The 12,812-nt window shown below is 37.6% G+C and overlaps 1 protein-coding gene across 1 annotated transcript in view; it reads left to right on the top strand.

Annotated features, from left to right (window-relative positions):
• Nucleotides 1–12,812, top strand: part of CLSTN1 (calsyntenin 1) — a 35,930-nt gene that overhangs the window by 1,452 nt on the left and 21,666 nt on the right. Inside the window, exon 2 of the mRNA XM_026053605.1 lies at nucleotides 7,897–8,019. Coding sequence (XP_025909390.1) covers nucleotides 7,897–8,019 — 123 coding nt within the window. The remainder of the gene's footprint in view (nucleotides 1–7,896; nucleotides 8,020–12,812) is intronic.

Below are 12,812 nucleotides of genomic sequence, written 5' to 3' on the forward strand. Positions count from 1 at the left end.
GGGGCGCCCGGCTCCGTGGGCAGCCGTCACGCGGCCCCGCGGCGGGGCCGCGCTTGAAACCCGGCCCTGCGGCCACTGATTGATCTCCGCGAGTGGGAGCAGACGCATTGCGGGTGTGTGCGGGCGCTCGGGGGGGCGGCCGCGCCGCCTCACCTGAAGGTTATACCCGCCAAGCGGGCGGGCGAGCCCCTGCCCCGCCGGAGCGGAGCCTGCAGCCGGCGCCTTAAAACGGCTCGCAAATACAATGCAAAAAATTTAAATAAATAAAAATAGCGAGTCAAGGACAGATCTTGGTGCGTTCTGCCTTTGTAGCATTAAGATGCTGCTGCTGTAAATAAAATCAAAAAGTCTGCTGTGTGGATACTACCCATAATTAACCCATACACAGTCTTTTCATTAGAACCTTTTCATTAGAATTCTTGGAACTAAAATTTGTTCTTTAATGATTACTGGAGTAGTACAGAAAAAAAACCCTAATTGACAGGCTTTTATTTGAAATTATGAATAAAAAAAGGCAAAAAACGTTACTGAAGAAAGCTAATATGTCCCTGTGAATGTCAAGTTTATATAGCATTATGCCAGGCAGGTCTGCAAATCAGCTATTTCATCTGCAATTTGTTGGAGGTTGTCCTTGTATTGAATCTAATACAGTGAGCTGCTGCCTGGAAGTCCTGTTGTGTTAAACTTAATTACATAGAACCGAGCTGCAGTCTGAGGTTTGGTTTGGCTTGCTGCGTGCAGTTAACTTAGTCCTCAGGATGTTTTGGCAGTGGAGGGCAAACCCGTTAGCAGTGTTTCATGAGGATACATTTAGTATCCCCATAAATACTGGAGAGCACCTTGACTAGGGAAAGCTGCTACAGCCACTCATTGTCGTTTGGCAGTTGTTAGGAGAGACATTTGTCTGGAAGCCTTTATGGTAAATTTACCATTTTGTCTTGTGTTCTGTTTCTTTCAAGTAAAGCTTCATTTTTTTTTCCTCTGTGACTTAAAAAATCCTTGTTCCTAAGGTCACTAAGATGTATTGTAATTTAAGTAGTGAAAACTGCATAGTGCTTTGTTCAGCGGTGTGCAGCAATGGGCTCAAAGCCTGGACCAGAGGGATCGGTTTCACTCTGCAGTCCAGAATATTTCCATAGTTAGACTGGGGGGTGAAAAGCGTTTTCTTTTGCAGTGAAGAAAAGAAATATCTTTTGGAGGTAATCTTACAGAAATATAGACGAGATGTAGCTAATCAACCCCTGGCTCATACTCCTCTTATCTTCTCTGTAGCTGTTTTAAGGGGAATATAGATGGGTTTTATGCTGAAGAAGCATATTTCTTTTCCAGATGAGATGCTGCAAAAATCTTAATTATACCTAGCGTGTAATTAGTCAAGTTGAACAAAATATTTCTGAGCTTATTTGAACTGTCGCAGTGGAAAAGTGGTACCTAGTAGGATGCTGAAACAGTGTTTGTCAGTGTGAAGTAACTGAGTGTTTATCAGCAGAGCTGGAGAGAGGTCAAATGGAGAGACTGCTCAGATGGAGAGGCTGTGCATGTTCTCTGGCAGGTTCTGCCGTAGTTACCAACCAGGTAGAGCGGAATACCATCTTTTGCCTCAGATGCTTTCTGTCTTATTGTCCTTTAGATAGAATATAGGTCTAAATATAGTATCTTGAGGAAGCTTTGTTGATCCCTGATAATTTCAGGAAGTTTTCTGGTAGTATGAATGTCTTAATTCCAAACCACAGACTACTTTCTCAGTACCACTATTTTATTGGAGATGTTTATTTGAGATAGTAAGAGCCTTAATATTCTGGGCCTGGTAGTTAGGTTTCTATTTCTTCTTTAGAGAAAGGTAAATTTTAGATTTTTCTAAAGCATTGCAAAGAGAAAAATTGTCCCTTTTTTTTTTTTCCGCCCCCCCCACCCAAGAATTTATAAGGGTGAGAGACCACTGAAGACAGAAGAGACACAAATTACTGAGCAAAAGCTTTAAATGTCAACTTTCCTTGCCAGACCTTTCTATGATGCATAATGCTTAAGAGAGCATAATATTGAGTCATCTGTTCAGATCAGATAACTAGTGAACAATATTAATATGTTTTCTTATCCATATTATTGGCAAAATAATACACTGCTGTGGAAATTGAAATGGAGGAGAGGTGATGTTCTGTGCAACCATAATTTGCTTTGTGTTTCCAACATCATCATGCCAGTTGTCTGTCCCTATATCATTAAGCTACAGGTTGTGCTGTCTTTGCCAAATAATCAGGAAAATGTAATGATAGAAACTTTTCTAGACTCCAGAATGTATCCTTGGTCTGAGAGCTTAGTATTTTGGCAGACTTTCAGATCATTGGAATGATTTTTTTAAAGAAGAATGGACTGTAGTTAGGCAGATTTCTTCTGAAAGTTAGAAGTTAAGCTCAGGAAAAAAGTCATAGAGCGGCATAATGTCCATAATGATCTTATCTCAAAAGGTTTAAGTGTGAATTCTGAATATTCTGGACAAAGCAGCACTTTCTGCTATAAAAATCTAAATATCTGGTAGTTTACCAGTTTATAGCTATGAAATTATTGTGTGGAGTGGGGAAGATGATGTGTCTTTCTGAACAGAAGCAATTTCTGTGATTTTGGTGAGCCTAAGCTCACAACTGTGCAGTTATTCTATCTACTTAAATTCAGAGAAATCACTATGAAATTTTATTGATGATGTTGTACCAATATTACCATTGTCAAAGATAGAAACTTTATCTCAAAGCACCAAAGAATTCAGTGATTTGGAAGCCTTGGTCTTATTTAAATCTTGTTTTGCATCCATTTCAATCAATTCATCACTGATTTTTGATTCCCACTGGCTTCAGTAGGAACTAAACTTTAATAGGAGCCTTTAAAAAAAGCTTATTAGAAACCTCAGTGCCTTTGGAGAGCTTTGTCCTTTGTTTATTGTATAAGGTCTCCTCTCACTTGCTTTACTCTGAGATTGGAAGCAATTTACTGCCGCTACTCCCAGTTGGTTTTCTCATTTTTAAATGGAAGTAGTCAACAAGTAGAGAGAGCTAGAAGTGCTCTCTCTACTGAGATGATGTCTGTTGTGTTTGTAAATAAGATTCTGCCTTCAAGTGAAGTTTATAAATATGACAGCTGTTTGAAATGATTTCCCCTCCTGCACTGTAACTAGCAACACTTAGAGAATTTTTTTTTTTAATTATATGAATGTTTAAAGTGAGGTCTGTGTTTTCTATTCTCATGCTTCAACTTAATTTAAAACATTTTGAATTTCTCTTAAAAAATAGTGGCTTTGTTGCCTCACTACTGTTTTGTATCTTTGTTTTCCTTGTCAGACTTTCATCCAAATTAAAGTTTGATCAGAATATCCTATGACAAAGATTTTTGGAGTTCCAGACACTTACTTTCTTGAAGTTATGGATTATTCACAATTGCAGCTAAACAGTCATTTGGATATACAGTAGCTTCACAGCTTTCTTTTGTGTGTGCTTGTAAAATGAGATTTAAGCAAATGGTCTGACATAGAATCCCAGGATGGTTGAGGTTGGAAGGGACCTCTGGAGATCATCCAGTCCCACCCCCTGCTCCAGCAGGGACACCCAGAGCACGGGGCACCCGGTCGCATCAACTTCACCCACTGCCCCTTGTCCTGTCACTGGCCACCACTGAGAAGAGCTTTGCCCCTTCCTCCCTACATTCTCCCCTCAGGTATTTGTACATGTTGATCAGATTCCCTCTCAACCTTCTCTTCTCCATGCATACAGAAAACATACAGAAAAATATGGAACAGCAACTCACTGCAAGTGGTGATAAACCAGAGATTCTTCCTTATTAAGAATATGGTTTAATGAAGTCAGAACTTGTTGAATTCCTACAGCTGTTAGTTTGAATATAATGCTTGGAGGATTAGTGTTAACTGTATGGGCTCAAGCTATAAACTCTGATGATTTAATTTATAAACATTACCGTCAGCTCCCTAAATATGACATTTAAGTTTCCAGAGCTCAAATTACAGGTGCTCCGTAACTGTAATACAGCTGCCAAGGTAGAAGTCTAAAAGTGTGGGATGAAATTCAATCACCTTCTGTGCATTTTTCCTATGTTTGAGTATCTTAGAAGGCAGTGTTAATGGATGCCAATTCCCTTGCCTAATTCTTAGTTCAACCCCCTATACTTTGCCGTCATCCACAGTTTTCGCGTCCCAGTAATAGAAATTATTTGTCTTAGATAAGCACCCTATTGATAAGAAAAGTTAAATGCTATCAGGAAGCTCAGCATCTGAGGAGAAACATGCATTCAGTTTTATCCCATTGCTTGTACCTGACTATAATACAATGACTTTTGATAAAATTATAGATGTGCAGAGACCTCTGGAAGTTATATAAATACCTTTTCATTGTCATTGATAGGAGATATTTTAAGTTGTTCATATGCAGAGTTAATCTTCACCCTCTCCTAATAGAACATAGAGGCACAGCTCTGAATTGCAGGCTGGTGACTTCAGGTCAGGAACAAAACATACATTATAATCATACTATGCTACACCCTTTCTTATTAAACTTTGCTTTCAGGGTGGGGAAGGCATGTTTTACTGTACAGATACTTTATACCGAACTATATTTTACTACTCTCTGTGTGTTCATGAGCTTTTTTTTCTTTTACTGGTATTGCTTGAAATTTCATCAGAATAGTACTAACTAGTGAATATTCAAGATAAGATCTTATTTTAGATCCTTACCTCGTCTCTGAAAAGCATGCTTGTATTCTCACATTGAGAGGAAGACAAGGGACAGAAGATGCACAATAATCAAAATTTGTGTCTGACCTTCAGGGCACGAGTCAAGGACTGTTTACACAGTCCGTTGGGTTCAATTCATATGAATTGACAGCAGATATCATTCTCTTCTTATGAGATCTCTGTTCTTTTTCATGAGGTCTCAGAGGTGGATTAAAAAAAAATCTCATGTTTATCTACTGTCAATAGGTTGAGTAACTAGCTAACAACTCTAATACTTGGTGTTGAATTTATTTAAAATATTTTACCAGTTAATTCTTAAGATTTTTTTTTGACATCTTGGTCTGTGTTTAAATATTCAGTTATGCGAGTGCTACATACCACTTAAATCAAGTGACCCTCTGAGCAGTTCTAAGAAGATAACTGCCATCCTCAGAATGGACTTTAAAAGTACATTTAATTTTGAGTGTGTTCACATTCAAATACTAGAACTGAGTTCATTCTCACTGCCTAATGGTTGTTACTTTTGAATAAGGTTTCCAAACTATCCTTAGACTCTACTGCCTTGTCTACACATTTGTTTACATTCATTAATGCTTTTAAATAGGTGGGAAAATGGTTGTTAGTAGTTGAACTGATTGCACTCTGGAGCATCAGCCGTTACCTTTGGTGAAGCATCCTTTCTTTAAAATGCATTCCCTCTCTGCAGAATAGTTGATCGCAGTTGTCCTTGGTGTTAGTAGAAGCTGATCTCTTCATTCCCAGGAGAAAGTGAGCATATTTACTTAGAATGAATGCTAGGTTAGAAACCTGGGTTCAAGGCACACATTGCATCAGACGTCAGTTCCCTTTTCTCCTCGAACTTAGCAGCAGTGATCTTCAGAAGAAACCCTGTTGGACGGGTGGCTCGTGTTGACCTTGCAGGTGCATGTTCGTTCATAGCTTGGCAGCGGTAGAGGCTCCAGCCTGAGCTTCACATTCTGTTTGCTATCAGGAAAAAGAATTATACTTAGCTTATTTTTTAAAATTTTTGGTGATGTAAGAACTTCCAGCTCCATGGGTAGATACCAGAGCTATTTTAAAGGCTACTAAAAACTAACTAGAAGTCAACTTGCTGTAATGTGGCAGGGAAGCCTCCCCCACTTGACTGGATTAAGTGCTGGTTGGGATTTACAACAGATGCCTGCTGAGGCGCTTAGAGATAGCGTGAATATTGTATTTCAAGGAAACCAGTGTAGTTTATCCCTGTTAAATGGCAAGAGATTAACAGCTCAGGGTACTTTGTTAGTGTCAAGCTTGGAATGTTTTGACTGTTTTGGTTTGAAATTGGCAGTGTGGCTGAATGCAACTTTTTCTGCAGACCTAAGGAATTTTGCAACATGTAAAGAAGACAAAAATAGGATAGTTTTCAGCCTGAGCTATAACGGTATTTAATGCAGCCAAGGGCAGAATAATGCTTGATTCAATTCCCTTACAGTTGGTGTAAGGTACACCTGCTAGTAACGTATTGCTTGTAAGCTGCGCCTAATGTTTCAGTTGATGGCTTGAAAATTTCTAACAGTGTGCAGTTATGCTGGGCTCAGTAGTTTACCAGTATGGATAACAGACCTTTCCTGCATATTCAGCCATAGATTTTGAGAATGTTTTAAAATTTGGTGATGTTTAATCTTCATAAACACAAAGGGATTTAAGGTTTGTGTTTTGAAAGCTGGTGATGTCCAGCTTTCCTAAACCCAAAGTGAGGTTAGCTTTATGTTGTTAAGCTATAGCACTGTATAATGGCATGGCTTTACTTCTAACTGTGTCTCTTTTTTGAAGATCACTAGACTTTGCATATGCTAATCATACTCATCATAATTGTGTTCATATGTGGTTATGGTGTTTTAAGCTTTTATGAAGTCCTGGTGCTACAGCAATGGGATTTACCATAGATTGCTAAATCAGGGGAAGGGCTCTATAATCTACATTCAGAAGCATTAGAGAAAAGATGCAAAGAAATCTGTTTTACTACTTTATACTACATCTTTGCAAAGGATAAAATGAGCAAATGGAGGGCCTCTGATATTTTCAATTAAGGTAAAACTGCCCTAGAAATGCCAACAGGAAATTGCACGTCTGCCTTCTCTTTATTCTTCTAACTCCCATTGCTGAATCAATGAAACACTTCTCTTTAGTTTTGAATTAGCAGAAATGTTTCAATTAGAGACTCACACTTTAGCATTATTGGTGTGTTCTGTCTCAGGGAGGAATGATGTGTTAGTCCTTTTGAACATGATGAAGTTTGTTTTGAAACACCAAGTTCCCTGGAGAGTGTTGCAGCAGTGTACTACTTTGGGTGAATTAAACAATGTGGTTGACATTTAAGTGGCTATTTTTTATGGAAATGTCATATTGGAAATGTGCCGCTCTCAGTGTATTGAGTTGATAAAGATAATATTGCCACATTGAGCAAAACCGCATAGCATTAATTAAACAGTTATTGCATTAAAACAATTTGTTGCAAGTTCTCTCCTCACGTATTTTTATGTGTGAAGATGTAAAGTTCTGTTTATCACTTTCTTGTTAGTAACCAGTAAAAGATTGCAGGTGAGAGCTTGTTGAGAGAGTGTTACAGTTTCCTATATGAGATCTCTATCTGTAGATGTAAACTTTTGTTGAAGTGTTCTTCTACCACTGCTTTTTGAATTCCACCGTTTAAGCATATGACAGAAATCTGGAATTCATTTTTCCTTTTTTGGAGATACAGGCTTGCCTTACACTTTTGCCTACTTTGGTGATGATTTACATGTATAATTCTTTAGTTGGGTGAGGGTGAAGCAGCAGGACTCAACTGTGTTGTAGTGTCTTAATATAGACACTTTGTGGTGTTCACACGGACAATTATTATGAAAGTTACAAGTTTTTGATTTCACAAAGTCACAAATCCAAATTGAAATGTTAGGTAGTACATGATAATCCAGTAAATAATATGATTCCTGTCCTGTATGTTTCATGATGTCCTAGAAGTTGCTTTTGCAAACTGACTGTGAAAGCTGTTGGGCCGCTTTTGTAGCAGAGCAAGATTGGTCATCTTAGGCATGTTCATGAGTTAAGTACTTCAAAGTCTTTATTCAGATAACTGTCAGTGTAAACTTTTTTCTTAAACTTGTATTTTGTTTTTCTTCTAGTTAACAAACATAAACCATGGATTGAAACAACCTATCATGGCATAATTACAGAAAATGACAACACAGTACTCTTGGATCCTCCTTTAATAGCTCTGGACAAAGATGCACCGTTGCGTTTTGCAGGTAAGGAATTCATCAGCATTATTTTTTTAAGAAGTCTAAATGCTTTTTTTGTGGCAAATGTTAGTGTATTTTTCCCTGCCTTAGCATAATGTTTTGTTCTGTAGGAATTGTTGGTGTATGCACCACATATCTATTTTGATACCTACAGCGTGATTATCTAGATCTGGCAAATATTCAGACTAGACTGCAGTGTTTCTTTTCATGTATATATAGTGCGCTTAGGTTTTGTGTGTATTGCGTGTATATTACATTATTTTTTTCTGACTTTTTTTTTTTTTTTGCATAGCATGTAACTTTTTCCTCTCACATTTTACATGCTGTCTAGGAATACTGAAGTAGTTAGTTACTTAGTCTGGTGAGAGTTTTCGTTTTTCTTAGGGTTTTTGCTATGGGTTTTTCTTAATAGATCGTGAAAACAGTCATTAGCAGAGTCGACATTGCATTTCTTCTGTAAGATTGTACTGTTTGGACTGAGAATTTTTGTAGAAATACAGCCTTTTTTGGATAAATATGCATAACAATTTGGCATATTTTAGAAATGGCCAGGCTTTTCAAACACAAGATGCACTATTGGCTTATAGCTTAGTCTGTTTTGGAGAATAGAGGCAGCGTAAGAGAAGACATTGTTTCAATATTTTCTATGATATATGTGAGACATGAGAATTGTTTTTTAATACAATATATTTTATAGTTGGAAGTCCATCTGTGAAATAGTTCTAAAATCTGATCTCCATTTAATTTTGTGTTGAATTGCTTGTTTGAGCCTTTTGAAGTCTCTCTAAATGTCAGCTAAGAATTCTCTAAAGTTCCTGCATCTAGGAAGAGGGTGAATGTTGCCTAAGTAGGCAGGATGTAGTCTTGCTGGTGTGCAGAGTATTTTCACAGATAATGGACCTTTCACATGATGTAGTAGCATAATGCTTACTGATGATGACGTTTAAAAGTAACATGACTTTTTGTAAGAGTCTTTCAAGTTTCTGTTTAAATTGGTGAAAAGTAGTAGTTAGTCGAAGTTATTTTTTTCTAGAGTGTTGTTCAGCCGCATGAAGAGAGCATCTCTGAACTAAAAGATTTGCAGCTTAAGTAGGTAAAATAAAGGAAATTAGATGAATTATATTCCACTAATTTTAGGTTGGAGCACTTAAAGCACAGACAGGCATTGCATTGTTTGCCTGGGAGTCTGTAATGAATTCAGATCTCCTGTCTTCTTTATACCTTAATATCTTTGCTCTGGGATCATCTTAGAGCATTTTTCTCTCCTAACAAAGAGTAGAGAGAGTGATACGCAAGCCATTTGCAAAATGTAGTCTAATTTAAATTTGACTTAGAACTGAGAGCTGGCAGTTTTGGTAGTTCTCTTGCGATCTTCTGCAGTAGTCTGTTTCTGGAAAGCACTGTTTAGAAATATTAATTAAAGGGGTTCGGTAATGTGAAAGATACTACTTTGGTTTGGCAAGGTGTTAAAGAACTGTGTTTGAAAAATATCATTTGGTGTCTTTGGGTTTTTTAATTAATTGTAGTGGTTTACAGTCTTAAATTAGGTATTTGCAGAAGATTGTTTAAGTAAAATTAAGAATTCTAGTAGGATGCCTAGAGGATGAAATTTCACGTGATTTTGGGAACTTACCTTAGTAAGTCACTTCAAGAAGGAAGTGATGGGAAAAGAGATTTTTTTGGCTGTTGGGTATAGGGAAGCTTAAGAGAAGTACATGCAAGGTCTATTCCAGTAGTTTGTCAGATTTTCAGGGGAAAGCTGAATGTCAAAGCATCGTGTGATGTTAAATGAGACAGTTTTTCTGTTGTGTAGAACCAAATTCTATAACCTTACTTTCCTTTAATGATCCTTTTTAACAAATGTGAATTGATTCTATAAAAAGGTTAAATAAACGTTATATGTTTTGGCTTTCAAAACCCCACAATTCTTAAGCAGCTGCATAAGAACGGTAGATTAAAAATAGTTATCATCCCAGGTCCTGAACACGGAATGCTAACATCATAGAGAATTTTTTTCTCTAAATATAAGGTTATTAGATCTGCATTGCGTAAGTTCTGAATGACAGATGTTTTATGAGACTCTGTAAACGCATTTGTCTTCCATTAAATGGAACACTGCTTGAATCTGTCTTGGAGGATATCAAGTGTGGGAGTGGTGTTGAATCAGCATTAGCAACTTGTTCTAGTTGGTGGTACTGTAGTCATGTCCCAGAACGGAGAATAGCGTCGTTATTGTCCAGCAGCATCTGTGTGGGCGTTGAAGTGTGAGAAGCCCGTTAGATTAGCCATGGAATATTTTCACAGCAAAAGACGGTGCTTTCAGGCTTAAATATCTGTTTCAGCTGTAAGTGGTGTATTCTTACTATAAATCAAATGTATTCTTGCTTCAAAAGGTTGATGTTTTAATTAAAGGTGACCCCTAGCTGAGCAGTGAGCGCGTTGGAAATGTCTATAGTTTTGAAGTCGAGCTTTTTTATTTCACTTTTAAGCACCTCAAAACATCTTGAAACAAGTTCATTTAACTGTGTTATAGTATTTGAACTGTGGGGCAGGGAAAGGTGATATTACTTTACTCATATTGCTCAGTAGATAGGAACCTAAAATTTTAATACTTTGAAAAGAAATGAATATATGCATAAATAGGTAGGATTATAGAGGCTTCTGCTGAGAAAATTTGTGTGTTTTTACTACCTAATTTGTAGAAACCTCTGTGGAATTGCTGTTCTTTGCCATGATGTTTGTTAGTGATCTGTTTGAGACAAGGACCATTTAAGTTCTGTGGTGAATCTTTTCTAATTACAATTTCTAGCAAGTTGCAGGTTGACTTTAAATGCATTTGCTGAAAAAAGCATAACAGAGAACTGCATTTGCTAATATGCAGGGCAATCTGTCTAAAATGAGGCTAATGTCTGAAGCTCTTGATATGGATTTCCCTCCCATTTACTAGAAGAAATGAAATTTTGATTTTTTTGAAATAAACAGTATTATATCTGGATATTTTCACGTAGTTGAGTATAAATTGTTCAGAGAGTCTAATAAGGATTTCAGTAGCAAAAATTTTGAATTATTTCCTTTTTTCTTTTAATATATTACAATTGTAATATATTAAGAAAAGCCCTCTAAATGCTGCCAAAGACTGTTCTTCAGCCATGATATTTACTTTCCTTTTATTAAGCAAGGATGCAAGAAGTATTTTTGTGGGAGTTAGGAATCTTTGAGCCTAGAACATGACTATTCCTACAGCTTTAAAAATGACCTTGCAGAATCTCTATTCATTCTGCAGCATCTCTATTCATTCTTTAAAAAACCCAACCAAACAAAAGCCCATCAGGCCCTCTGTTAGCCTCTCCCCGGAGGGGTGCGTAGGTCCTGTGTCACTGCTCCTGCCCCGTGTCCCCACCGGCGCTGCCAGGCCTTGTTTGTTCAGGGCAGGGAGCTGTGCTGACGTCCTGTCTGCAGTAGCCTGGTGTGTAATGCTGCTCTCAGCTCGATGATGGTTGCAAAGAAATGATGTGGACAGAAGGTGAATACGTGTTATCAAACAGATACGGGTGGTGGACTTGTCAAATTGCAAGTGTTGCTGAGTGGGCATCTAACAAATATTATTTGTTGGCAGTTTGTTAGCAAACCGAAGAGTAAATTTTGTTGCAGTAGTATTTGAGCCTACTTAAGACATGCATAAGTGATATTTTGTTTGGTATGCATTGTCATGGAAAGAGTGATGGTGGCGTTGAGTGGCAAAATGCACTTCACTTGTGTGAAAGAAATAGTAGGTTTTATTGATATGGACAATGGTTTCATGAGATTTTATGGAAAGGTTGCTTTTTATGTACTACATTGGGTACAGGATAATAGAAAGAATTATCAAGGATCTCCCCATCAGAATGCAGTCATCAGGACTGTTATTGATGGTTAATGTCCAAGTGGGGGAAGAAATCAGGGAGGCGCCCACCAAGACCAGGTAGCTAACACCTGAATAGGGCTACATGTCAAAAGTCAGATTGAGCTGGGAAAGGAGCAGACTGGTCATGTGCATACATGTACTAATTCAAATACACTTGTCACTAATTATGGACTTTAAACTTGGATCACTTTTTTTTAGTAAGTACTCTTTTTTTTTTTTTTTTTTTTTTTTTTTTATGGTGGTGAGAAATACTTGTTCTAAAGGAGATTCTAAAATACTGTAATGGCATTGGGTGAGTTTCCAAGAGTGACTGCTGCTTGCTCAGAGTTGGTTGAAAATAAGTGCTCTCATTTTTTGCTATCCCACTGCATTTTCATTCCACAAAACCCTCCATAAATCCTCAGTGTCATTTGATTGTCCCCTAGTGGGAAGGGGAAGTTGCTGAAATGCACAGTGCTTCAAGGAGACAGGATTACTGTGTTCTCTGGCTAATGTGAGTTGCACAGGCTTGTGTTATCTTTATTGCCTAGCAGAACGCTGCAAAGTTCTATCCTGGTTACTCTTTATATTGCTGAACAGATCTCAGTATATAAGAAAAAAGCTGATTTACAAGTTGAGCTTGGTTCCCTTCTAGGAGTAGAAAAGTTAGAAATGACACAGCATGACATAGCATGACACCTCAGGGAGCATATTTGACACTGAATAAATTGTACTGAGACTGAACTTATTCTATAGCAAAGAAGAAAAATCACTGGAAAGCACTCTGTAATCATATGAAAGCATTTTAAATGGCTTCTTTACTTCTGCAGTATAAATATATGTGTTTCATAACTGAGTTGAAAGTGGATATCATCTATGTGTGGGACTATTCATCTGTAAATTATCTGTCTTGAAA

This window comes from Nothoprocta perdicaria, unplaced genomic scaffold (assembly GCF_003342845.1).
Source record: "Nothoprocta perdicaria isolate Ctin4 unplaced genomic scaffold, notPer1 scaffold_117, whole genome shotgun sequence".
Lineage (NCBI taxonomy): Eukaryota > Metazoa > Chordata > Aves > Tinamiformes > Tinamidae > Nothoprocta > Nothoprocta perdicaria.